The sequence below is a fragment of the Pongo abelii genome, chromosome 23 (genome assembly GCF_028885655.2).
Source record: "Pongo abelii isolate AG06213 chromosome 23, NHGRI_mPonAbe1-v2.0_pri, whole genome shotgun sequence".
Lineage (NCBI taxonomy): Eukaryota > Metazoa > Chordata > Mammalia > Primates > Hominidae > Pongo > Pongo abelii.
Genome location: NC_085929.1, coordinates 48,346,532 through 48,369,442, shown reverse-complemented (window position 1 = coordinate 48,369,442; position 22,911 = coordinate 48,346,532). Strand labels below are relative to the sequence as shown.

The window sequence follows — 22,911 nt, the reverse complement described above, 5'->3', positions numbered from 1 at the left end:
TTAGTTAGCTTCTTTCTGTAGAGCAGACTGGGAGTGGAAGGGGAGGCTAGGGATGGGGGAGTGTTCTCATAGCAACCTAGTCCCTGAAAAGCAGAGGGACCCAGGGGTAAGTGAATCCAGCAGGCAGCAGTGCCTGCAGGGGTGTCTTGGCTCTCCATGGAAGCTCTGCTGCTCTGGAGTGACGTGACTTTGGACAACTTACCTGCTGGGTCTCAGTGTCCTCAGGCACATTAACTGGGGGAGACACACATACAGGTGGAATGCTATACCGGGCTGGGTGCTTACCTAGTCAGAGTGCTTAAAAATGGGGCTACTTCAATAAAATTAGGGTGTCCCATCTACTTCAGGGAACACAGGACTTCAAGCCTGTGTATACTCACTCTTCTCAGCTCCTTCCTGTGCGCTGGTTAAGAGTCTGCTTGATAGGAAATGCTACAGCCTTGGCTCTAAGGATAGGACCTCGTGGGGCCTTTCTGTCTTGGAGCATTTTACAGTTTCTCTTAGAACACTCAGATCCAATTAGAAACAGCCAGGGAGTCAGCAGGCAGGGCTGCCCATCACTAGTGCCGAATGCCCCCAAGACGCAGACATGAATCTCCAAAGAGGAATGTCAAAAGCTCTGTGGTTATGCCATGTGCTAAAGGCTATTTTAGTTACAGGACAAAGTTGCCAGGGTTGATGGTAGGGCTGGAGGTGGCTGGAAGGAAAGTGGATAAAATGCTAGCACACAGGGGCAAGATGCTCCAGTGCACATGAGTTTTGGGGGCAACAGTGGCCTCTCTGCACTGACTGTGAACCACCAGTGCCTGCCTCCACCACAAAGCTTCTGAAGATGCTGGGGGCCACACTGCTCTCGTCTCTTCTTTTCAGCCTGTGGTGCCATGAAGGCTGCAGGGAGGAGGACCCGGAGGCAGTGCTGACAGCTGCTGGGACAACTGTCGTGTTGTGCAGAGCAGGACACTTGCACAGAGGACCTGCTGGCCCAACTTGAGTTCTCCATGGTGCCCTCACCCCAGACTTTTCTAGCCGCCCACCTGTCATGCAGTCCTGACCCTTCACCCCAACATGCCCACCCAGTCCAGCTTGCTCCTGCTAACTCAAATAAGATTCCCCTGGAGAGAAGCAAGTGAGTGGCCAAGGAGAGTTACGCACTCTGTCACTTCCAGGGCCTTGGGGACGCTTTCCACTTTGGTAAAATGAGAGCGCACAGCTGCATCGTCTCCCTGGAGCCAGCTGATGGCCACAGTGATTGCAGACGTCCACCACCGACAGATGATGTCTGGACCTAGAGGAGAACAGCACCAAATGTACTCCAGCACCCACAGAAACGAGACCTGTGGCGCTCAGAGGCCACTACACTTCCTTCCTAGGAGGTGGGTAACATCTTTGCCTGCTGGAAACGGGCCAGCAGCCTCTGGGCTCCCACACCCAGGATTCTGGGGGAGGGGAATAGACCAGCACAATCTTGGAAAGTATTTGGCAATATGTATCAAGAGCCTTAAAAATGTTCATTCCTGGTTGGCCATGGTGGTTCACGCCTGTAATCCCAGCATTTTGGGAGGCTGAGGCAGGTGGATCACCTGAGGTCAGGAGTTTGAGACCAGCCTGGCCAACATGGTGAAACCCCCTCTCTACTAAAAATACACAAAAAAATTAGCTGGGCATGGTGGCGGGCGCCTGTAATCCCAGCTACTAGGGAGGCTGAGGCAAGAGAATCGCTTGAACCCCGGTGGGGGCGGAGGTTGCAGTGAGCCGAGATCGCACCATTGCACTCCAGCCTGCGCAACAAGAGCAAGACTTTGTCTCAAAAAAAAAAAAAAAAAAAAAAAAGTTCACTCCCATTAAGCTAGTAATCCCATTTTTGGCAGTCTGTCATAATGAATTGGCTTAAAGAGAGAAAAAAGTTTAACACATATTTGACTGCAGTGTTGTTTTTAAATAAAAAGATGGATACAACCTAAGCTTTCAATAGCCATAAAGAATGGTATCTTCAAAGTATCTGGAACAGGCTCCTGTTAGAATATTTTAAGTCTTCTCCTCTCTCAGCCTTAGTTTTCTCAACTGCAAAATGATGACAGCAGTGATCCCACAAAACCAGCGGGGATGGTCATGCTTTCCTAAACTTGAAAACAGAGGCCACAGGTCAGGGATCATGATAGGGTGGCTGATTTTCTGGGATCCCTCCCTCCCTAGGGAGAGTGACCAGCGGTAGCTTGGTACCCCCATCTTCCAGGGTGGCCACAGAAGCCCAAGAGTTGGTAGCTGATGTGCTATCATCCTGATGGCAGTTTAGGGACAGAAGCAAAGAAATGTCATGGTGTCAATCCAGTCAGCGGGCTGCGCTGTGACACTGCCATGAGGGGCTGGGGAGTGGTAGAGAGGCGCAGATGAAAAGTCTCTTCAGCAAAGAGCATAAGGCCCAAGAGCTGCCTCAGGGGCCACTGTGCATCTGAAAGGTGACTCCCCGCCATCCCTGGTGCCTGGGCCACTCGTTGCTTGTTCTTCTGGGCATTAAGAAGGGTCCTCACCTGGGCCACACAGCCAGGGCTTGAGGAAGACATTCAATCACTCATTGCCCTACTTCTCTGAAAACCATAGTTTCCTGCCTGAGTGCTGTTTGGGAGGGGGTGACTGTGAATTGGGGCCACATGAGGGCCACAGGTATGAACCTGGGATCCAGAGAAGATGCTGGCATCTACACTCCTAACACCCTGGACTCCTGGGGCAAAAGCACTGTGAAGACCTGAACTGAGCACCCTGAGACTGTGGGCCACCCGCAGGTGCTTACCCAGGGCGGACTTGAGCACGGAGCTGCTGGAGAGTGGGGGGGTCACAATCCCCACAGAGTCCACAAAAGAATGAAGTAATTTCAAGTACTCCAGAGCACTGGAGAATTCACTAGGAAGAAAAGAAAGGGTCCCATGTACATCAAAACATATACACAAGGCCCACCTCATGGCCTAGCTGTTCAGCTCTCCAGCTCTAAGATCCAGTGGCCATTTCTGTCCCTTTCCTGTCATTCCAGGCACACGCAAGCGCTGTCTATGTGCACCCTTTGTATTTCTCAGGCATCCTTCCTCCGTATCTCTGGGCTGTCACTGACACTCTTCCCTCTACTGGGGGCCTTTCCCTAGCATCCCCCACAGCCTACCCTCACTCCTCTCCTTAAGCCCCAAGTCCAGTGTCATCTCCTCCCAAAAGTTTTCTTATCTCCCAGGCAGAACTGCCCCCTCCCCCTCTCCTCAGGTGCACCCCAGTCAGGATCTGGGCCTTGTAGGAAAGTGACTTTGGGGCCGGGCACGGTGGCTCACACCTGTAATCCCAGTACTTTGGGAGGCCAAGGCAGGCGGATCACTTGAGGTCAGGAGTTCCAGACCAGCCTGACCAATGGTGAAACTGCCTATACCCAGAAATACAAAAATTAGTCGGGCGTGGTGGTGCGTGCCTGTAATCCCAGCTACTTGGGAGGCTGAGGCAGGAGAACCGCTTGAACCCAGAAGGCAGAGGTTGCAGTGAGCCAAGATTGTACCACTACACTCCAGCCTGGGTGACAGAGTGAGACACTGTCTCAAAAAACTCCCCAACAAACAAACAAAAATAACAAAAAACAAAAGTGACTTTGGCACCTATCTGCCTCTCAGGTCTTATTCTGTGAAAGAAGGACTGTGCTCAGTAAGTATGTCAGAGAGAAAAATTGCCCGGCACATTCCATGAGGGGCTGGGTCCCCAAGATGTCCAGGCCAGATGTGTCTGCCTTCTGCTGAGCTCATCACATTTCATTCCCATCCCCTTTCTTTCTTTCTTTTTTTTTTTTTTTTTGAGACAGAGCCCAGAGAGCCTGGGCTCTGTTGCCCAGGCTGGAGTGTAGTGGCACGATCTTGGCTCACTGCAAGCTCCGCCTCCCGGATTCACGCCATTCTCCTGCCTCAGCCTCCCGAGTAGCTGGGACCACAGGCGCCCGCCACCACGCCCGGCTAATTTTTTGTAATTTTAGTAGACGGGGTTTCACCGTGTTAGCCAGGATGGTCTCGATCTCCTGACCTCGTGATCTGCCCACCTTGGCCTCCCACCCAAAGTGCTGGGATTACAGACATGAGCCACCGCACCCGGCCCCCATCCCCTTTCAACAGGCCCCTGCTCCCTACCCCAAAAAGCAGAGCAAGCTAATGAAATTCCTGACTTGGTCCAAGTACTGACTCCACTTGGTAAAGGGATACATAAAAATGTGCGCACCTGCCAGGCATGGTGGCTCATGCCTGTAATCCCAGCACTTTGGGAGGCTGAGGCGGGCGGATTACCTGAGATCAAGAGTTTGAGACCAGCTTGAATGACATGGTGAAACCTCCTCTCTACTAAAAATACAAAAATTAGCCAGGCATGGTGGTAGACGCCTGTAATCCCAGCTACTTGGGAGGCTGAGGCAGAAGAATCACTTAAACCCGGGAGGTGGAGGTTGCAGTGAGCTGAGACTGGTCCATTACACTCCAGCCTGGGCAACAAGAGTGAAACTCCATCTCAAAAAAAAGAAAAAAAAGAAAAGAAAAAAAAAAAGGCCTGGGTGCGGTGGCTCACGCCTGTAATCCCAGCACTTCGGGAGGCTGAGGCAGGCGGATCACGAGGTCGAGACCATCCTGGCTAACACGGTGAAACCCCCTCTCTACTGAAAATACAAAAAATTAGCCGGGCATGGTGGCGGGCACCTGTAGTCCCAGCTACTCAAGAGGCTGAGGCAGAAGAATGGCGTGCACCCGGGAGGCAGAGCTTGCAGTGTGCCGAGATCGTGCCGCTGCACTCCAGCCTGAGTGACAGAGCGAGACTCCGTCTCCAAAAAAAAAAAAAAGGCACACTTGGTCTAGAAGGAAAGGCCAAGTCAGAGTTAACATAGGGCTCTCATTTTTGAGAAATTAAATACAAAGGAACCATTTGATTGCCCTGCCAACCCGATGCCAGGGCTTGTTTCCTTCCAGGAGTGCAGGCCTTCAGGCTGTCCTGGAGTTGCCTGCGTGGACAGGTCCTAAGGCAGGGGGACTGGTCTGGGGACTTTACCAGCTCTCTTCTTCCTGGTCTCCAGCCTTCTTCTTGGCCTGAGGTTTCACCAAGGACTCTATAGCTCGCTCCAGCAGGTTCTTGCAGAAGGCCTGGTGGACCTGCGCAATGGGGTCCGCTGGAAAAGAGACAGGCAAGGAGGGTTAAATGGAGCTCATGTATGAGCCCACTTTGTCTTTATGGAGAGAAACTCCAAACACAGCCATGCCCTGTGAATGGGGATCAGATCCCCTTTCTCCACCAAAGCCCAGAACTACTGTGCTAAACAGTTGGAGGCTGGGGGAGAGTGTTCACTCCCAGGCTGAAGAGCTCAAGACTAGTTCTGGATGAGCTCCGGTGGGGAGGGGGTGTGGGGGAGGGTGCTGTGTCTCCTGGCACAGTGCTCAGTACTCTAAGGTTGGGAGCTGTCAGGTGGAGTTGGATCAGAAAACAGAAAATGGAATGTCTCAGAGGATTTCTCTTCTTCATGTGGCTAAGGAGAACCACCAGGCAAGGAAAAAAAGGTGGTAGCTGCTGCCACGCTCATGACAAGAACATGCTCCAGTTTTTCCAGAGCCTTGTCATGGAATGTGCCATCAGCAGTGACCTGTCTGAACTGGCTAGACATGGGGCCTTGCAATGCTTGGATAGCTGACTGTCACCAGCAAGTTTCTTTACTGGCAGGCCTCAAATCACCAGCCCCTTCTCTCTCCTCACATGTGGCAGATATGTGGGCCTCGATCTAATGACCAGGAGAAGGAGGGACACTTATGAACATATTCCAGGTAACAAGGCCTGGAGCCAGAGACTGCCAGAGATGACAAAGCCACTGAGAAGTCCATGTCTAGCCAGCAGGGGTGGAGTAGAAAGATTTAGGATTGCTTTTGCTTTCATCCTTTATATTTTGGTGTTGCACACAATTCTCACGTTGAGCAATAAAGTTATTATTTAAAAAAGAAAAGGATAGTGAACCCCCCCAATGTGTGACACACACCCCTGTACCTGTAGAACCTTACTCGCCCCACAGACTCCAATTCTGAGAGGGGAGGAAAAGTACAGCAGAAAGCAGACAGCCACTGAGCACTCAAGGTCTAAGTCAATCCTGACCAGCCTCTACTGCTCCAAGGGTGGGCAAGTCGACTCCAATCACTATCAAATGCCAGGGACAGAAAGCCAGCACTTCCTTCCAATGCCTGAAGCCTCGTCCCTGTCACCACTCTGAGCAGTTGATGACCGCCTGCCACCTATTGTTCCCGAACTCTCCATATATGTCTGTCTGCTCTCCCAATGGGAGAGACCTGGAGGCCAGGGAAAGCAAGCCTCACACATCCTTTGTGTCTCCAAAGTGCCCAAAACAAGGGCTAAGAGTACACTTGGAGCTTAATCACAATTTATTACTGTGTGATGTAAGGACCATGGGCTCTGAATGTCAGAGAGCAGAGCTGCACACCCAGTTTAGCCACTGACAATTTCTGATCAGGCTTGTGAACTTAGGCAAGTTACTCAACCTCCCTGACCTTCAGTTCAAACAAACAAACAAACAAACAAACAAACAAACGGACTTAACAAGATTAAGAGACAACCCGTGTCTCCGCGTGTCTGGTGCAGTGACTCTGTAGTACCGGTGGTTTGCATGGCTTTCTCCAATTCTGAACGGCTCCAAGGTATTCTCACCTGGGTTCCTCTGGGCACAGTATAGACTCTCCTTGGCAGCTGACTTCACAGACCAGCTCCGCTCCATGAAAAACTTCTGGCCCAGGGGGTGGCAGAGCCAGCGCAGGGAGTCAGGAACAGCACTGTGCTCGGGGCCACACAGGCTCTGGGCTCGGCTGAGGAAGTAGCTCTGTGGAAGGACAAGGACCAGGGGTAACACCAAGGTGGCAGAATGCTGGCTGCAGCCACTGTGCGGTGCAGAAAGCACCATGGTGGAGGTGGGCTGGCGGGGAGACTGGGAAAGATCAGCACAGGGCTAGAACTCCCACAGGTACCTGGAAGTAAAGCCCACCATGGAAACTAGGGCAAGCCCACCAGTAGAGTATGCTGGACTTGCTGACTAGGTCCAAATCCCAGCAGGAGGGCAGGGAGTAGCCACAAGGCACGTGTGGGGTCCCTGCTGCATCCTGTCCTGCTGGGGCTGCCTAATCCTACTGGCATTCAACCTGCAGGGTAAACTAGGAAGGTGGTTTCCCAAGGAGGGGTCTCAGGGGCCCCCTGGCTGCTGTACTTTCCCCTCAGCCCCGTGAATGCCAAGCCAGGCAGCCCCTTCTGTCCTGGGACTTTTTATCATGTCATTTTAATTACATACCTTTTGGACTATTTTAGGCAAAATTCTTCTGCTTTGACTAATTTTTCTTTTACTTTTACTTTGCGTGTAAAGTTTAGACCAGTGCTCGGCACATGGCCAGCAGTCAGGGTCACATAAGATGGCACTGGAGTGAAGGGGCAGCTGGGAGGACAGCCCAGGCCCTGTACAGGCAAGTATCTGTGTGCGGGTGGTTGAGAGACTCCCCCCACAAAGCTGGCCCTGCAAGGGCGGCCCCCTACAGAAACCCCACGTCACCCCTGCATGAGCCCCTGATGTGAACACCAGCCTGCGAGAAAGAACAGAGGGAGATCCTGGAAAGCCTCTTTGTGGGACAATTCAAAGAGCCAGGGCCCCGGTCACTGGGCCCCTCCTCCACTTGCCGGGATAACATCATTCCAGGACCCCACTGACAAGAGCTGCAGGGACAATACTATCTACGTTTTCAGTTCTGTCACTTTTTCAGTGAGGATATTTTCACACTAACACCTATGACCTCCAACCCATAACCACTCCCGAAACAGGCCAGGGTGAGTGAGGAACTGAGGAGAGAAGACAGGAGGGAGGGAGGGAGAAGCATAAGATAGAAAGCCCAGGGAGCCCAGGGGCAGGGCTGCCAGGCCGAGGCCCGCAGACATCGCTTCCACACCCCAGCCCTTGCCCCCACAGGAGCAGAGCTGTTTCATGGTCTGGTTCAGTCTGATGGTTCTGACCTTTACTGCGCTCTAAGTAGCCATCAGCAAATGTTACGGCTTCAGAAGACTTGAATGCCAGGGTCAGAAATAGCACTGTCTGAGTGTCACTCAAGTACACAAACAGAGAAGACTCTCTCTCTCCAGGGGGAACCTGGAGACACTGCCTGAGTCTGAGAGAAAACAACCGGTTCTGTAGACACATACTCACAATCTCAAGGCAGCTTATGAGATGAGGCGGGGTGTTTCACTTACATTTCTAATCATGGGACCAGTGGCACCAATAGTCCGCCCTTCCTCTTTGCTAACCAGTGTTGATACTGGATATTGGAGAACAAATGTAGAGGACCCTTGTGACCCTCTGCCAACCTTCCACAAAGCACTCACTGAATCTGAGCTGATAACTGCAATGGTGGGAGAATAGCAGTTGAGGAGCTGAGCAGGGAGGGAGGTTGGGGGATGGTGGCCTGATTCCAGGGCTTCGGAGGTCCCAGAACATTCGAATGGTTGACTCCAACTCTCTTTCCAAGAACAGCCAATTCCACATGTCCAATCAGCAAGGGAGGCTGGTGGCTGCTCCAGGAGAAACTGAGGACCAACTGGTCCCTCACAAGGGCCCAAATGTTACAAGTAGAAGCAAAGCCTAGTCCAGGTCATACGGCAAGAGGAACCAGAAAGGCAAATGTGGAAATCTCTAAGTTAAAATGTATTTTAAGCTTAATTCTTTTCTTTTTTCTTTCTTTTTTTTTTTTAAGACAGAGTCTTGCTCTGTCACCCAGGCTGGAGTGCAATGGTGTGATCTCGGCTCACTGCAACCTCCGCCTCCTGGGTTCTAGCAATTCTCCTGCCTCAGCCTCCTAAGTAGCTGGGATTATAGGCGCCTGCCACCGCATCCAGCTAATTTTTGTATTTTTAGTAGAGACAGGGTTTCACCATCTTGGCCACGCTGGTGGCTTGGCCTGTAATCCCAGGCCAAAAGAAAAAAAAAATTTTTTTTTTTAAAGTTTTCTTAAATTTTATAGACGCCAGAATCCTCCCCAACTGGGGCCTAGGAGCCTCCCCCTGTAACTCATCTGCTAATTGCCTGATGTGAAAGAGGCTGTGGCAAGAACCCCACAACTGTTTAGATCCTAAGAGCCACTCAGTACCCCTGGGCCAGTCCCAACCCCAGGTTGTGTCCCCCAACATCGGTCTAACCCCATGGCTCTCAAATCGTGTGCCAAGGCAGTCTGAGGTGCCACAGCAAGTGATCAAGGGAGACATTGGCTATTTTAAACTTTCGAGGAAAACAGTGATGCTCAACATCAGCTGGGCACTATAAGTGACTAGATGGGGAGAGCCTGCAGCCTCAGCATTGAGATCACACTAGCTTCCTTTGGAGATGTGATATCTGTCATAGTACTGTGTGAAAAATCAATGTGGAAAAGAGAGAGTGATGGTTGCTAGTCTGATTCCAAAGTTTGAGGTGTGCAGTGCTTGACAGGTTCATGTATTGGTAAGAAACATAGTGAGATCATGCTTGTGAAGAGCCACTTCACTCCAGCCTGGGCAACAGAGTGAGACTGTATCTCAAAAATAAATAAATAAATAAAAGAATATTTTGGATTCTTAATAACCATGATTTCTAAGAAATTATTAAGAATCCAAAATATTCTCTCTCTTTTTTCCTTTTGAGACAGAGTCTTGCTCTGTCACCCAGGCTGGAGTGCAGTGGCACGATCTCGGCTCACTGCAACCTCTGCCTCCTGGGTTCAAGCGATTCTGTCTCAGCCTTCCGAGTAGCTGGGATTACAGGTGCGTGCTACCATCCCTGGCTAATTTTTGTATTTTTAGTAGACATGGAGTTTCATCATGTTGGCCAGGCTGGTCTCAAACTCCTGACCTTAGGTGATCCACCCGCCTCAGCCTCCTGAAGTGCTGGGATTACAGGTGTGAGCCACCGTGCCCAGCCTCTTTTTTTTTTTTTAATAGAGACATGGTCTCACTATGATGCCCAGGCTGGAGTGGAGTGGCTCTATTCACAGGTGTGACCATAGCTAACTGCAGCCTCAAACTCGTGGTTTCAAGAGATTCTCCTACCTCAGTCTCCTGAGGAGCTGGGACCACAGGTGTGTGCTACCACTCCTAGCAAAAAATATTATTTCTCCTTTCAACTTCATATATGATTTTTTCAAATGACCACTAAGCTGTTAAGACAATTTAAATACCTATTAGGATGTTCAAACTTAACTACTTAACAGAGGCCAGGCGCGGTGGTGCATGCCTATAATCCCAGCACTTTGAGAGGCTGAGGTGGGCAGATCGCTTAAGCCCAGGAGTTCGAGACTAGCCTGAGCAACATAGCGAAACCCTGACTCTACAAAAAAAAATACAAAAATAAGCTCGGTGTGGTGGTGTATACCTGCAGTCCCAGCTACTCGGGAGGGTGAGGTGGGATGATCACTTGAGCCCAGAGAGGATGAGGCTACAGTGTGCCGTGATTGCACCACTGCACTTCAGCCTGGGCAGCAGAGCAAGACACTGTTTCAAAAAACGAAAACCAGAACCGTTAGGTATTTCTTTTGGCTAAGGGATGCCATGAAAAATTTACTGAGACATAGTGAGTAGAGAAAGTTTGGGAATCTTGAGTCATGAGTTGAGCAAGTTTGGGAACCTCTAGTATAAACCATTTCCACAGAGGCCAGCCCTCCACTTGCCCCCAACACCTGGCTCATTTGTAGCTAAATATATCTCACCAAATTCAAAGCTTCTTCCTTTATAAGAAAATACTGAGTCTCTTTATCCTCTCAAGAGAAGTAAACAGAGAAGAGCAGTTACTTTAAAGATGACAGTTCTCCTTTTTCCATCTTACTGAATATGCAAATTTGGTAATACTATTAAGTTTCAAATATTTATATCCTTTGACACAGCATCACCATCTCTACAGATTTGGTCTGAGGAAACTCTTATAGAGGTGCATGAAGACAATGGACAAAAATGTTCCCTAAAGCACTGTTTTATAACGGCAAATCCTGGAAACAACCCAAATGTCCATCAGCAGCACCAAGTACCTCTGTAGAATGAAGAGGCTACAAAGAAACACCCAAGATTCATCGTTAGTCACTAAATCTGGAAGACCAACACTTCCAGAAATCAAGATGTAAGAGAAAACTCAGCCGTTAGGGTTGGGTGGTGGTGGTGCAGTGGAACAGACTGGCAGATCTGGAGGCAGACCCACTGTACACGGATCCTTGATTTATGAAAAAAAGGTGCCACTTGGTGCAGCAGGGGAAGGACAGTTTTTAAAATAACAGGTTCTGCGTCAGGTAGATATCCTTATGGAGAAAAACAGATCTTGCACTCCTACCTCCAACTCTTATAAAAATTAATTCCAGGTGGATTAGGTACGTATGTGTAAAGAGTAAAAAATAAAGCTTCTAGCAGATAACATAGGAGAATATCTTCATGACGTTCAGGTAGGACAAAGATTTATTGAACAGGACTTAAAATGTCTAACTGTAAAGGAAAAGACTAATAATCTGGATTTCACTGAAATTAAGAGCTTGTGCTCTCACTAGACACCATTAAGAGAGAATACGCAAGCCACAGAGTGGGAGAAGGTATCTGAAAAGCAAATATCCAATAAAGGGGTCATCTCCAGAATAAAGAATTCCTTTAATCAATGAGACGACAGATACTCCAAATGAAAAAGAGGTAAGACTTGAATTGAATGTAACCAAACAGACTATCCAAATTGCCAATAAATGTAAGAAGAGGTGCTCAATCTCATTAATCACCTGGGAAGTACAAATGAAAACTACAATGAGATACACTAGAAGGGCTTAAAAAAATTGACATTATATGTATTCGGTAAGGATGTAGAACTGGAAGTCTTGTTCACTGCTGATGGAGTGGAGAATGGCCAACAATTTGGAAATACGCACAACCTTTGACCCAGCAATGCCATTCCTAAAAATGCAGTCACGTTTCCTGAAAGGTGTGTGTACAAGGAGGTTCACAGCAGCACCCTTCATAATAACCAAAGCCAGAAAGCAACTAAAAAGTTCATCTGCAATAATCTAGTCATACAATGGAACACTATAAATATGAGAACGAACAATTTATAATTCTACATAACAACATAAATGATTCTTACACATGATATTGAGCAAAATAAGTCAGACACAAAACAGTGTATACTGCCAGACTCTCCTTATATTAATATAGTTTAAACAGAGGCAAAGCATCTGAGGTGACTAGGATGGTAGTTACCCTTGGAAGGCTGGAAGGCTTGGGGGAAGGGGCAGGTTAGTGATTGCAAAGGGCCCAAGAGAAGTTTCTGAGGTCTTGGTTCTGTACTTTGATCTGTCTGCTGGCTATAAGGGTGTGTTTACTCTGTGGAGTCACTGAACTGTATATTTATGATTTGTATACTTTTTGACATGCATATTGTAATCTTTTTTTTTTTTTCTTGAGACGGAGTCTCACTCACTCTGTCACCCAGGCTGGAGTGCAGTGGTACAATCTTGGCTCATTACAACCTCCTCTTCCCAGGTTCAGGCGATTCTCCTGCCTTAGCCTCCCAAGTAGCTGGGATTACAGGTGTGCACCAACACGTCTGGCTAATTTTTGTTTGTATGTATGTATGTATTTATTGTGAGATGGAGTCTCGCTCTGTTGCCCAGGCTGGAGTGCAATGGCGCGATCTCCGCTCAATGCAACCTCCACCTCCTGGGTTCAAGCGATTCTCCTGTCTCAGCCTCCCAAGTAGCTGAGATTACAGGCACATGCCACCACGCCTGGCTAATTTTTGTATTTTTAGTAGAGACAGGGTTTCATCATATTGGTCAGGCTGGTCTTGAACTCCTGACCTCAGGTGATTTGCTCGCCTCGGCCTCCCAAAGTGCTGGGATTACAGGGGTGAGCCACCGTGCCCGGCCTTCCCAGCCAGACTTCTAAGCATGTACTTTGATAAGTTTACTGAAATGATGAACAATAGGCAGATTAAACTCCAGTGACAAAATTCAGAAAAGTGGTTACCTTAGTTGGGGCAGGAAGAGCAGGGAAGGCCTCAAGAAGGCTTCTGGGGGTGCTGGGAATGTTCTACTTCTTGATGTGGGTGGGTGTTGCGTGGGTGACTTCACTTCAAGCCATAAGTTAAAATGTGGGCATTTTTCTGCATGTATGTTGTATTTTGATAAAACGAATGTCTTCAAAACATTTTTGGGGGGCATGGAAGTTACAAATGTAATGACATCAGCCCAGAGCACTTCAATAAACCGAAAAGGAGAGAGATCTCATCAATGGCTCCTGCTGTCAGCCTAGATTCACCTTTTCCAGAAAGCCCACCCTGACTTCCCCCAAGACCAGCTGAGGAGCTCACCCTAGCTCACACTGTCCTGAAGACCTGGTCCCAGGAAGATTTGTCGAGGGAAGGTTGAAATGAATAGGAAAAATGATGTGTCTTCATTGTCTGTGGACTCCCAGGTCGTCTAGCCCACAAGTGAGGATGGGGTTCACTCCTCATGAGAAGATCAATGTCAAGCTCAAGAAGGGCTGCTGTCTAGATTCCTTGCCAACTATGCTCCCTGAGGACAAGGCAAATGTCCTGCTTAGAGAGGGTGCTCAGTCATATTTGCTGAATGAGTGAATCAAGGGATGAATCTCTTATCTGTGGTCACCAGAAACAGAGGTAAGACATAAAAAGTATCACTTCTCGGCCTTCTGGCTAAGACCAACTGTAGACATAAAGAGTACACTGGGCTTCCCTGCGCCCTTTGTCCCCTAGACTATCGTGATGTACCTCAGGAAACATATCAGTGTCACTACAGGGCACGTTCTGATTCATTCTCAGCTCATCTCTGCTGTTACTGAGATACGGAAACAAACAGAGATGTGGTAATGCTTGAACATACCTGATGTATTCAGCAGTCTACCCACAGTGGGACACAGTAAAACGTACCTGTTTCTGCTAGAGTAAGAGAAAGCCTGAGGTCAGCATGTTGTGAACTAGCTGATAACAAGGACCGGGAATTACCCATTTGAGAGTTCCCAAGGCTGGTTCCTAGCCAGGCATATGGGAGGTGCTTGATAACCACAATCCCTGCCCTGGTCTGACTTGAGCTCCTTGTAGACAGGCACAGGTTTTCTTTTACTTTTATTCTTTTCATTTTTCTTTTAACTCTGTAGCTTGGCAAAGGCACCGGCTTTTATTTCTGGATTCACAGTGCTGTGATCAACACAAGATGCCCAATAAATACCTTCTGAGTAAATAAAAGAACCAGGAGACATAACCAGGGGATTCTAAGAATTTTTATGACCACTTGAAGAACAGAAAAGTTGCATATTAACCCCCAAGTACAGTAGCTCTGCTATTGCCGAACCAGTCTTCATATTACCTCAGGGGACCAAAATGTCCTGCCTACAAGGCTTATGGTATTAAGGCCACAAGGGGAGGAATTTTGGTCTGTTTTATCGGTTGCTGGGAGTCCTGGTGAAATGAGCGGCTGAAAGCATGCCTACCCCTCTAGGTGGGCAGCACCTGACAGGGAAGGGGGCTCATAACTGCTTCTGCATCTTAACTCCTGGCTAGGTAAGTGCTCAGGGGAGGTTTACAGAAGGGAACCAAAGGGTACTCACGGCCAGGAAGCCCAGCTTGCCTCCACACCGGGTCTTGAGCCCCATGGCAGCAGTCAGATGGATCTCAACCAGTGTGCTCGGTGGGATCTTCTCCTCTGCACATTCAGCCAGGTTCACGGCACACAACGCCATGTGTACATCGGAACAGGCGGATCCTGCAGGAAGCTTCCCTAGGGTGGGCAGAAACAGACACTATCGTTGATGGAGCCCCAAAACCAAACTTTTTCCTGCTCTCTCCAGCACAATCAAAGTAAGAGAGGAACCAGGGCAGAAACGAGGTGAACTCTGTGATCAGACAGGCCTGATCACAGGATGGGATGCCAGGCTCTGTGATGTACTGGCTGTGTGTTCCTGTCTACCTCACAGGGTAGCTGGGAACATGGCACCCAGTTCTGTCGCACCCAGAGCTGTCACGATTGCAGGTTGTTGTATAGGACTCAGAGGCGCACAGTGCAACATTTCCCAAAACAGTGTCAGCACAGCCACACTGTGTGTTTCCAAACATTCAACAGAGGTAATGAAATTTTTTTTAGATGAACTGATATGAATTTATTTTCATTAAAAAACCTTCACAATGTGGCTGGGTGCCAGTGGCTCACACCTGTAATCCCAGCACTTTGGGAGGCCAAGGCCGGCGGATCACTTGAGGCCAGGAGTTCGAGACCAGCCTGGCAAACACAGTGAAACCCCATCTCTACTAAAAATAGAAAAATTGGCTGGACGTGGTGGCACACGCCTGTAATTGCAGCTACTCGGAAGGCTGAGGCAGAATTGCTTGAGCCTGCGACGCGGAGGTTGCAGTGAGCTAAGATCGCGCCACTGCACTCCAGCCTGGGCAACAGAGCGAGACTCTGTCCCCCAAAAAAGCCAAAAAAACCCCGCCTTCACAATACACAAACACATACCCGTTTGAGGGGGAAGTGACATAAACTGAGCAAGGACAACTGAACACACGTTGGGTTAGTGGGTGGGAGGCCAGGAAGGCTTACCACACCCTCCCCTATGAGAGATGCACAGTGGCCCATCTGGGGCTGATCCCCTAATCAGGGAACAAAGTATCCTTGCACAGGCACAGGGGCCCATCACAGCTCTCGTGAGGCTTTCATACTGTTGCCGGCTTTGGTCCTCGCTACAAGGGCAAGCAGTCTCCTTGCCTCAGGGGAGGAAGTGCCCATGTCAAGGTGCAGACAGTGGCAAAGCCAGGCTTCCCGTGCTCATCCAGCCCCGTGTTCCCCCTCCTGGGCTGCTTTGCCTCCCTGTCTTTTTATCAGCATAGGAGATCTCAGCCTCCACACTCCATTCTGTACTAGCCTCAGGTGTTCCTCCTGCAGGAGACACAGGGAGGGAGGTGAGAGGGCAGTGTGGCAACCATACTGTAGTTACCTCTGTCCCCTCAGTGTCTCACACTGGGAATGCCAGTGAGTATGGAAGGAATGAGTGATGTAAAGCTTCTCAGCTGGAATTCTCCAGAACTTGGCAGCAAGGAGGACACAGCCTCATCAGAGACCTGAGTATGGGCTTATTCTGTCCCAAGGGCACACTGAGGAACAGACAAGATAACAGTGGGGCAAATTTGCAGATAGGGACCTTCTGCTAAAATTCTACCATGAGCCCACATATTAAAGCTGCACAATGGCCCCACTGTCTCATCTCCTGGTCACTCCTGCATCACTTGCCTGGCTCTGTTCCACTTTTGGCTGAAGCTCCTTACTGCCACCAAGGTATGTAACACCTTCCAGTTACCACATCCTACTGTTATTCCTGGCCGTCATCTTACTGGGTGTCCCAGCAACAATCTCCCCTCCTCAACTCTCTGCCCTTGCTCCTCCAACACTTAGCATCTCAGTGTCTCCTCAGACCTCTCCAACTGCTCCTCTCAGGCAGCCTCTGCCCCTGACTCCTCATCCTCTAACTGTTCAATCTCTGCGTGCATGTGCAGTGGCACAATCACAGCTCACTGCGGCCTCGATCTACCTCCCAGGCTCACATGATCCTCCCACCATGGCCTGTCAAGTAGCTGGAACCACAGGCGCACACCACAAAAACCAGCTAATTTTTTGAATTTTTTTGTAGAGATGGAGTCTCCCCGTGTTTCCCAGGCTGATGGGAAACTCCTGGGCTCAAGTGACCTTCCTTCCTTGACCTCCCAAAGTTCTGAGATTACAGATGTGAACTGCTGTGCCAGCCTTTATCCTTTATTTTTGAGATGGAGTTTTGCTCTGTTGCCCAGGCTGGAATGCAGTGGTGCCATCTTGGCTCACTGCAACCTCCACCTCCTGGGTTCAAGTGATTCTCCTGCCTTAGCCTCCCGAGTAACTGGGATTATAGGCATGTGCCACCACACCCGGCTAATTTTTGTATTCTTAGTAGAGACAGGGTTTTGCCATGTTGGCCAGGCAGGTCTCAAACTCCTGACCTCAGGTGATCCACCTGCCTTGGCCTCCCAAAGCGCTGGGATTACAGGCGTGAGCCACCACGACGGCCTATCTGTTCTTTATATGAGGGTGTTCTTCTCAATGGCCCTGAGGGTCTCCTTTTCACCACATCTACTCTCATAGGCTCCCTTGCTTTTCACTCTCACCTGCAGTCTTCTTTGGGCTGTAGATCCTGCATGGCTAGCTCACCTCCACATCTCACAGGCAAGTGTCCAAAAGGGAACTCACCACCTTTTCCCTGGAAAGTTGCTCTTCCTTCTGTTTTCTTTACCTTTGTTGGTGGCACCATCGCTCACCCAAACTCCCAAGGAAGAACCAGGGAACCGTCCGGCCGACTACTGTCCCCATCCATCAGTCCAGTGAGTCCCCAGTCCAGTCAATTCCACCTTCTAATTTCCTCTCATCTGTCCTTTCAGCATCACTCATCTTCAATCTGCATCAGCTTCTATTTGGCCTCTCTAGCTCTAGCCTTGATCCTCTGAGATCCACTCCTTATCTGCCATAGAGTGAATCTTCTAAACTTTTTTTTTTTTTGGAGTGTTGTGGTGCAATCTTGGCTCACTGGAGCCTTGATCTCCCAGGCTCCAGTGATTCTCCCACATCAGCCTCCTGGGTAGCTGGGATTACAGGTGTGCATCACCATGCCTGGCTAATTTTTGTATTTTTTGTAGAAATGAGGTTTTGCCACGTTGTGCAGGATGGGCTCGAACTCTTGAGCGCAAGTGATCCTCCTGCCTCGGTCTCCCGAAGTGCTGGGACTACAGGTGTGAGCCAGCTACCATGCCCAGCCTGACTCTTCTAAACTTGAGAAGCACAAATCTGATCACTATTTTCCTAACGCTCTTCACTGAATTCTACTGATACACTACAAGATCCCCAGCCTGGCATCCAAATCCTTCATGGTCTGAGTACTGCCTTTGTGCCCTGGCTCCTTCTAGGACCACTGAAGGCTTATTCTCAAGAGCCACCCCAGGTGGGGCTCCTCCTTGGGAACATCCCTCTGCCCAGAGGCTCATCTCCTGCAGAGCTGGTGACCTCTATGCATCCTTCCATGCAAAGCCAAGACTCTACTTCCCCAGAAAGCCTTTCTTGAAACCGTCCAAACAGGTACCCACTCCCTCCCAACGAAAACATGTTCCTTCTGCTAAGTCTAACATACTCACACTGAACTGTCATTCATTTGCTGACCTCTCTGCCTGTTATAAGCAGGAGTTTACTGAATGAAATAAATGATCATATTTCATTGACTCTAAGATGTCAGCAATTTTAAGTCTCACCATTAATTTAAGTATCACTAAAGAAAAACACTGCCAACTTATCTACAATGTGCCACTGTTTATAGGACACATCCTGAGTATAGTGATGTTATTGTGAAAACATGTGCATCTGAGAACTGATGAGCTAAAGCAAAGAGCCATCCTTACAGCTGTGGAAACAGGTAGAAGCTTGGTCTAGCCACTCTAAAAGAGCAGCATTAAAGGGACTTCAGCTAGGGTACAGAACTGGCAAATCAAGCTAAGGAGAAGAGGTAGCATGAGATGCCTTGCAGCAAGCCAGGCAGCAGCAGCTGCCCCCTCACCTGTGATGTGCAGCTGGTGCAGCCGGTGATAGGCCAGAGCCGCATCCCGGGCGCTGGTCTTAGCTTCATCTTCAAAGCCCGCCTCAGTGGCTGGCGTGGCCCGCCGGCACTGGAAGACTTTCTTGAGCAGCCAGCGCACCAGGTGTAGCTTCTGCAGGCTGTAGCGGATCACGTTCCAGGAGAGGCTGCAGGCCAGGTCCAGGCGGGAAGTGGGCAGTGCCCGGCCCAAAACTGCCAGGCAGGTTTGTAGGTTGGCGGCAGCAGCTGCAAAATCTCCCTACAAAGTATCAAGAGGTGTTAATGGTCACTGGCCTTGCTCCGGCTTTTTGTTTTGATATAGACTTCTACTCCCCCCGCCCCCAATTATCAGAGGAATTAGTGCATACTCATAAAAACGAGGGAAACTTCAGAAAGCTACAAGAAAGTAAAACAAAACCACCTATAATCTCATCCCCCAGGAAGAATCCCTGCTGACATTCTGAGGTATTTCCTTACAGACTTTTTACTCGATTGAGATTGTACTGAGTGCATTCTTTCTTTGAGCAAATGCTGGTCAGAGTTCCCTCAGAGTAGCACTTCTTTTTTTTTTTTTTTGTATTTTTAGTAGAGACAGGGTTTCACCATGTTGGTCAGGCTGATCTCCAACTCCTGACCTCAAGTGATCTACCTGCCTTGGCCTTCCAAAGTGTTGGGATTACAGGCGTGAGCCACCATGCCCGGCCAGCAGTAGCTTTTAGACATAAGATGGTGACACAGATTTAGATGAACTGCATGATCCTTTAGGCTTTCAGGGTCTCAAAGTGCGGCCCCCAGAGGCCAGTAGCATCAGCTCTTAGGAGCTTGTTAGAAATGCAAGCACTTGGACCTTACCCCAGGGCTACTGAATCAGAACCTCTGGTATTGCAGCCCTCTAGGTGGTTCTCATGCCATGTCTGCTAAAGTGTTTCTTTTCATTTTTAGAGATGGGGGTTTTGCTATGTTGCCCGGGCTGGTCTTGAACTCCTGGGCTCAAGGAATCCCCCCACCTCCGTGTGAGCCACAGCACCCGGCTTCATGCCTGCTGAAGTTTGAGAACCATGGTTTTAGGCAAACTCACAGCTAAACTACCCTACTCTAGGATTCAGATGAACTAATCTTTGTCAACCTGAGAGGGTCTAATGGAGAGTCTACGGCACTGTACTGGAGACCGCTCGCTTTCTCTCTCTCACTGCTGGAGACTAGAAGACAGGTTATATAGTCTTGAGAAATGAAAGTAAATTCTCCTATTTTCCTCTATTGGGCAGCTGGTACACTATCTGTGCTTTGTTTCCCACATCATTACAGGACTGGACAAAGGAAAAGAAAAGATGTCCTCACAGCAACAGTCTCTAAGGTGCCTCCATCTTTTCAGCCAGAAGGACCTGCACTTGCAGATTCCAAAGGAGGCAGGTGTTCCCTGGCTCCTCCCCTGCCTTTCCCTCAAAGGTGGGCTACTCCCAAGTCCCAGTCTTTGGCTCTTACCCCTCCTGACTCCCCAGTCCAATTCTCCCTAAGAACACTCTGCTGACAGACATGCCTCCCAAACACTCTGGCCCCGCCCCCGCTCAGTCCCCATGGCCTGCCTCTCAATCGCTGCTCACTCTACAGGGGCCTCTTCCAGCTTTTCCAGGCAACATGGCCTATAGATGAAGTCCACTCCATCTTGGAGCCTCTCTTATCCTTGAGTCAATGTCACTAATCACTTCCCTTCCAAATATTACACTTCAAATACTTATTCAGTTCAAACCTTTCCTTTTAATTCCAGGTCCTTACCATCATCTTTTACTCAGTCTATGTCATAGAGCCCCCTGACTCAGCCAAGCGTGGTGGCTCATGCCTGTAATCCTAACACTTTGGGACGTCAAGGTGAAAAAATCACTTGAGCCTAAGAGTTCGGGACCAGCCAAGCAACACAGTGATACTTTGTCTTTGCTTAAAAAAGAGCACCCTAACTTGTTTCCATGTTCCATGCATTTCACATCTCCCTCCTACCTATCCTTCACAGCCACCAGAATGATGCTTGTAAAACACACACCTGAACCTGCCTCTAGGATATACATCTTGGGATGTTATGCTCAAGGAACAGGCATCTCAAAATCACATCTATATTCTGAGACCCATAGCCCCAGCAAGGCTGACAGATCCACGATGGCCAATCAGATTTTCACTAATGGCCCTGCAGCTTGCAGAGGTGGGGAGGGCAGGCCCATGGCTCACTGCTGCTGAGGAGTGTTCTGGTTCTTGTTCCTCTTGAAATGTGGATGTTTAACTCTTCCTCAATGCTGTGAGTTGCCCCAGAATTTTTTCCGTAAACTCCCTGTTGATTTCAAATGAAAACTTTCAGCTAGTTTTCCTGCTCAAAAACCTTTCCTGGTTCTATAGAGAATTGGGAATAAAGCCCCAAATCAGTTCCTAGTGAAAGCCCTCTCCAATTTGGGCCCAGACACACTACCAGCCTTTGCCTTCAACTCTCTCTGACATACCCTACACTCAACACACCCTGGAACCTGCCCGTCTCCAAACAGCCTGTCTATTCATGCCTTCAGGTTGGAAGGTCCTTCTGTCATCCCTGCCCTTCCTTCCTGCTCTTGGCAGCCCCGCTCAAGCCCTAGAACCCCTCCCTCAGAACTCGACTTCATTATTCCTCTGTCATACCGGAGACAGATCATCTTGTGTCCCTGGAATTAATTATCTATGCAGAGGCGCCCACTCCACTGCCCTGTGACTGTTCAGCAGCAGGGTCCCTTTTTCCTCTCAGTTACCACAAGCATCTATCGTAGGACTTTCTTCGACACGAGTTGCTGAATTATTGGTCAAGTCTGGGAGAGGATGGCGAAGGGCGGACACAGAACTCACTCTGGCGAGATCCAGGTCTGCCTGTTTCCGGTGCCTCCAGAAGGTGACCGAGGAGCGCGAGTGTGGCCGGATCACTGGCTCCCCATGAACCAGCAGCTTCACAAAGACGCTCAGGACAATCACACCATTTACCAGCCATAAGAGAAGAGTAGGCATCATCCAGTCAAACCAGCCCCCAGAACCTAAGAAGGAGTGTCTCAGCAGAGTCTGCCAGGAAAGGCCTTGCGGAGCAGCCAGGCACCTGACAGACCCCAGCACTATCACAGGAAAGAGCCTTCTACCTCATTTTCAGAAGAAACGGCAAATAATTCTATAATCTAAACAGGGCTAATGACTGTAGCCCTTGTCATTATGGAGCTGAGTGCCACAAAAATCTTTATTAGCTTGAAAGGGTTAACGCATTGGTTTTGCAACCTCAGATAAAAAACACGATATCCTCCTTCAAATAGGTACCACCCCTCCACCCCAGGGTATTTAGAGTAGTGTGGGTCTCTGATTTGTTTTGCTCATTGTGACTGAACTTGGGCTTGCCTTGTTACTTCCAAAATGGAACTTATGCCAGTCCCTATCAGAAGCAAGCAGGTGGGGGCCCACTATAAAAGCCCTTTGGGACCTGGTAGCCAAGCCAAGAAGTTTGTACACAGGGTCCTTCTCCTGCCATAGTGGTCCAGCCATGCCCAGGTGGTGCAAGGGGCCTCCACCTACCTGACTCGAATGACAGGACACTGCGGCCAGAGCCTGAGTGTGGGTGCTGGTCAGAGTCGTGGGCCCCTCCCCACTGCAGCAGGGAAGTCAGGGGGTTAAAGGAGAGGTACAGGAAGGTGAGGACACACAGAAGAATCCGTGAGCGGTCTACCATGCCCAGCGCCACAGGAGGAGAGTCTGGCTCATCTTTGACCTTCAAAACAAGGCCTCGAGGTTGGAATAAATACTGCATAGGTTTTTACAGCACTTTATAAATACATATATCTATTGAGAAATGGTTATGAGGTTTAAATTCAAGTCTATTAACTCAGGACTAAGGCCAGATGGGAACTGAGAAGCCTATAATTCACCAACATTGGCACATTCACCTGCTTGCTAACTGAGAAAAGTACATGTTCAAAAGAACAAAGGTAGAAGAGATTTTCTTTTAAAATAGAACTCTACCACAAAAGAGAACACACTGTATGATTCTGTTTCTGTATAATTCCAGAACAGGCAAAACGAATCTAAAGTAACAGGAAGCCAATGAATCAGTCATTGTCTGAGGCTGGAGAGGGATGTGGGAAACTACCTGCAAAGGTGTATAAAAGAGCTTTTTGGGGTGATGGAAATGTTCTATTATCTTGATTATAGTGACAGTTACATAGCACTGTACATTATGTTAAAACTCTTGGTACTGTA

General features: G+C 49.0%; 1 protein-coding gene and 1 long non-coding RNA gene across 4 annotated transcripts in view; both read right to left on the bottom strand.

The window, feature by feature from the left end:
* The window catches only part of SREBF2 (sterol regulatory element binding transcription factor 2), a 79,619-nt gene that overhangs the window by 7,375 nt on the left and 49,333 nt on the right, over positions 1–22,911 (bottom strand). For all 3 annotated transcript variants that reach the window (XM_024239668.3, XM_054543523.2, XM_054543524.2), the window contains exons 8-15: positions 22,231–22,423; positions 21,526–21,707; positions 18,652–18,928; positions 14,638–14,807; positions 6,700–6,868; positions 5,047–5,164; positions 2,789–2,898; positions 1,153–1,285 (exon numbers count right to left, since the gene is read on the bottom strand). In XM_024239668.3, coding sequence (XP_024095436.3) covers positions 1,153–1,285; positions 2,789–2,898; positions 5,047–5,164; positions 6,700–6,868; positions 14,638–14,807; positions 18,652–18,928; positions 21,526–21,707; positions 22,231–22,423 — 1,352 coding nt within the window. The remainder of the gene's footprint in view (positions 1–1,152; positions 1,286–2,788; positions 2,899–5,046; positions 5,165–6,699; positions 6,869–14,637; positions 14,808–18,651; positions 18,929–21,525; positions 21,708–22,230; positions 22,424–22,911) is intronic.
* On the bottom strand, positions 9,968–14,631 carry LOC129052676 (uncharacterized). Its single transcript, XR_008517787.2, has 2 exons — positions 13,382–14,631; positions 9,968–13,267 (listed from the first exon to the last, which is right to left on the bottom strand). It is a non-coding gene; the product is annotated as an uncharacterized LOC129052676 (long non-coding RNA).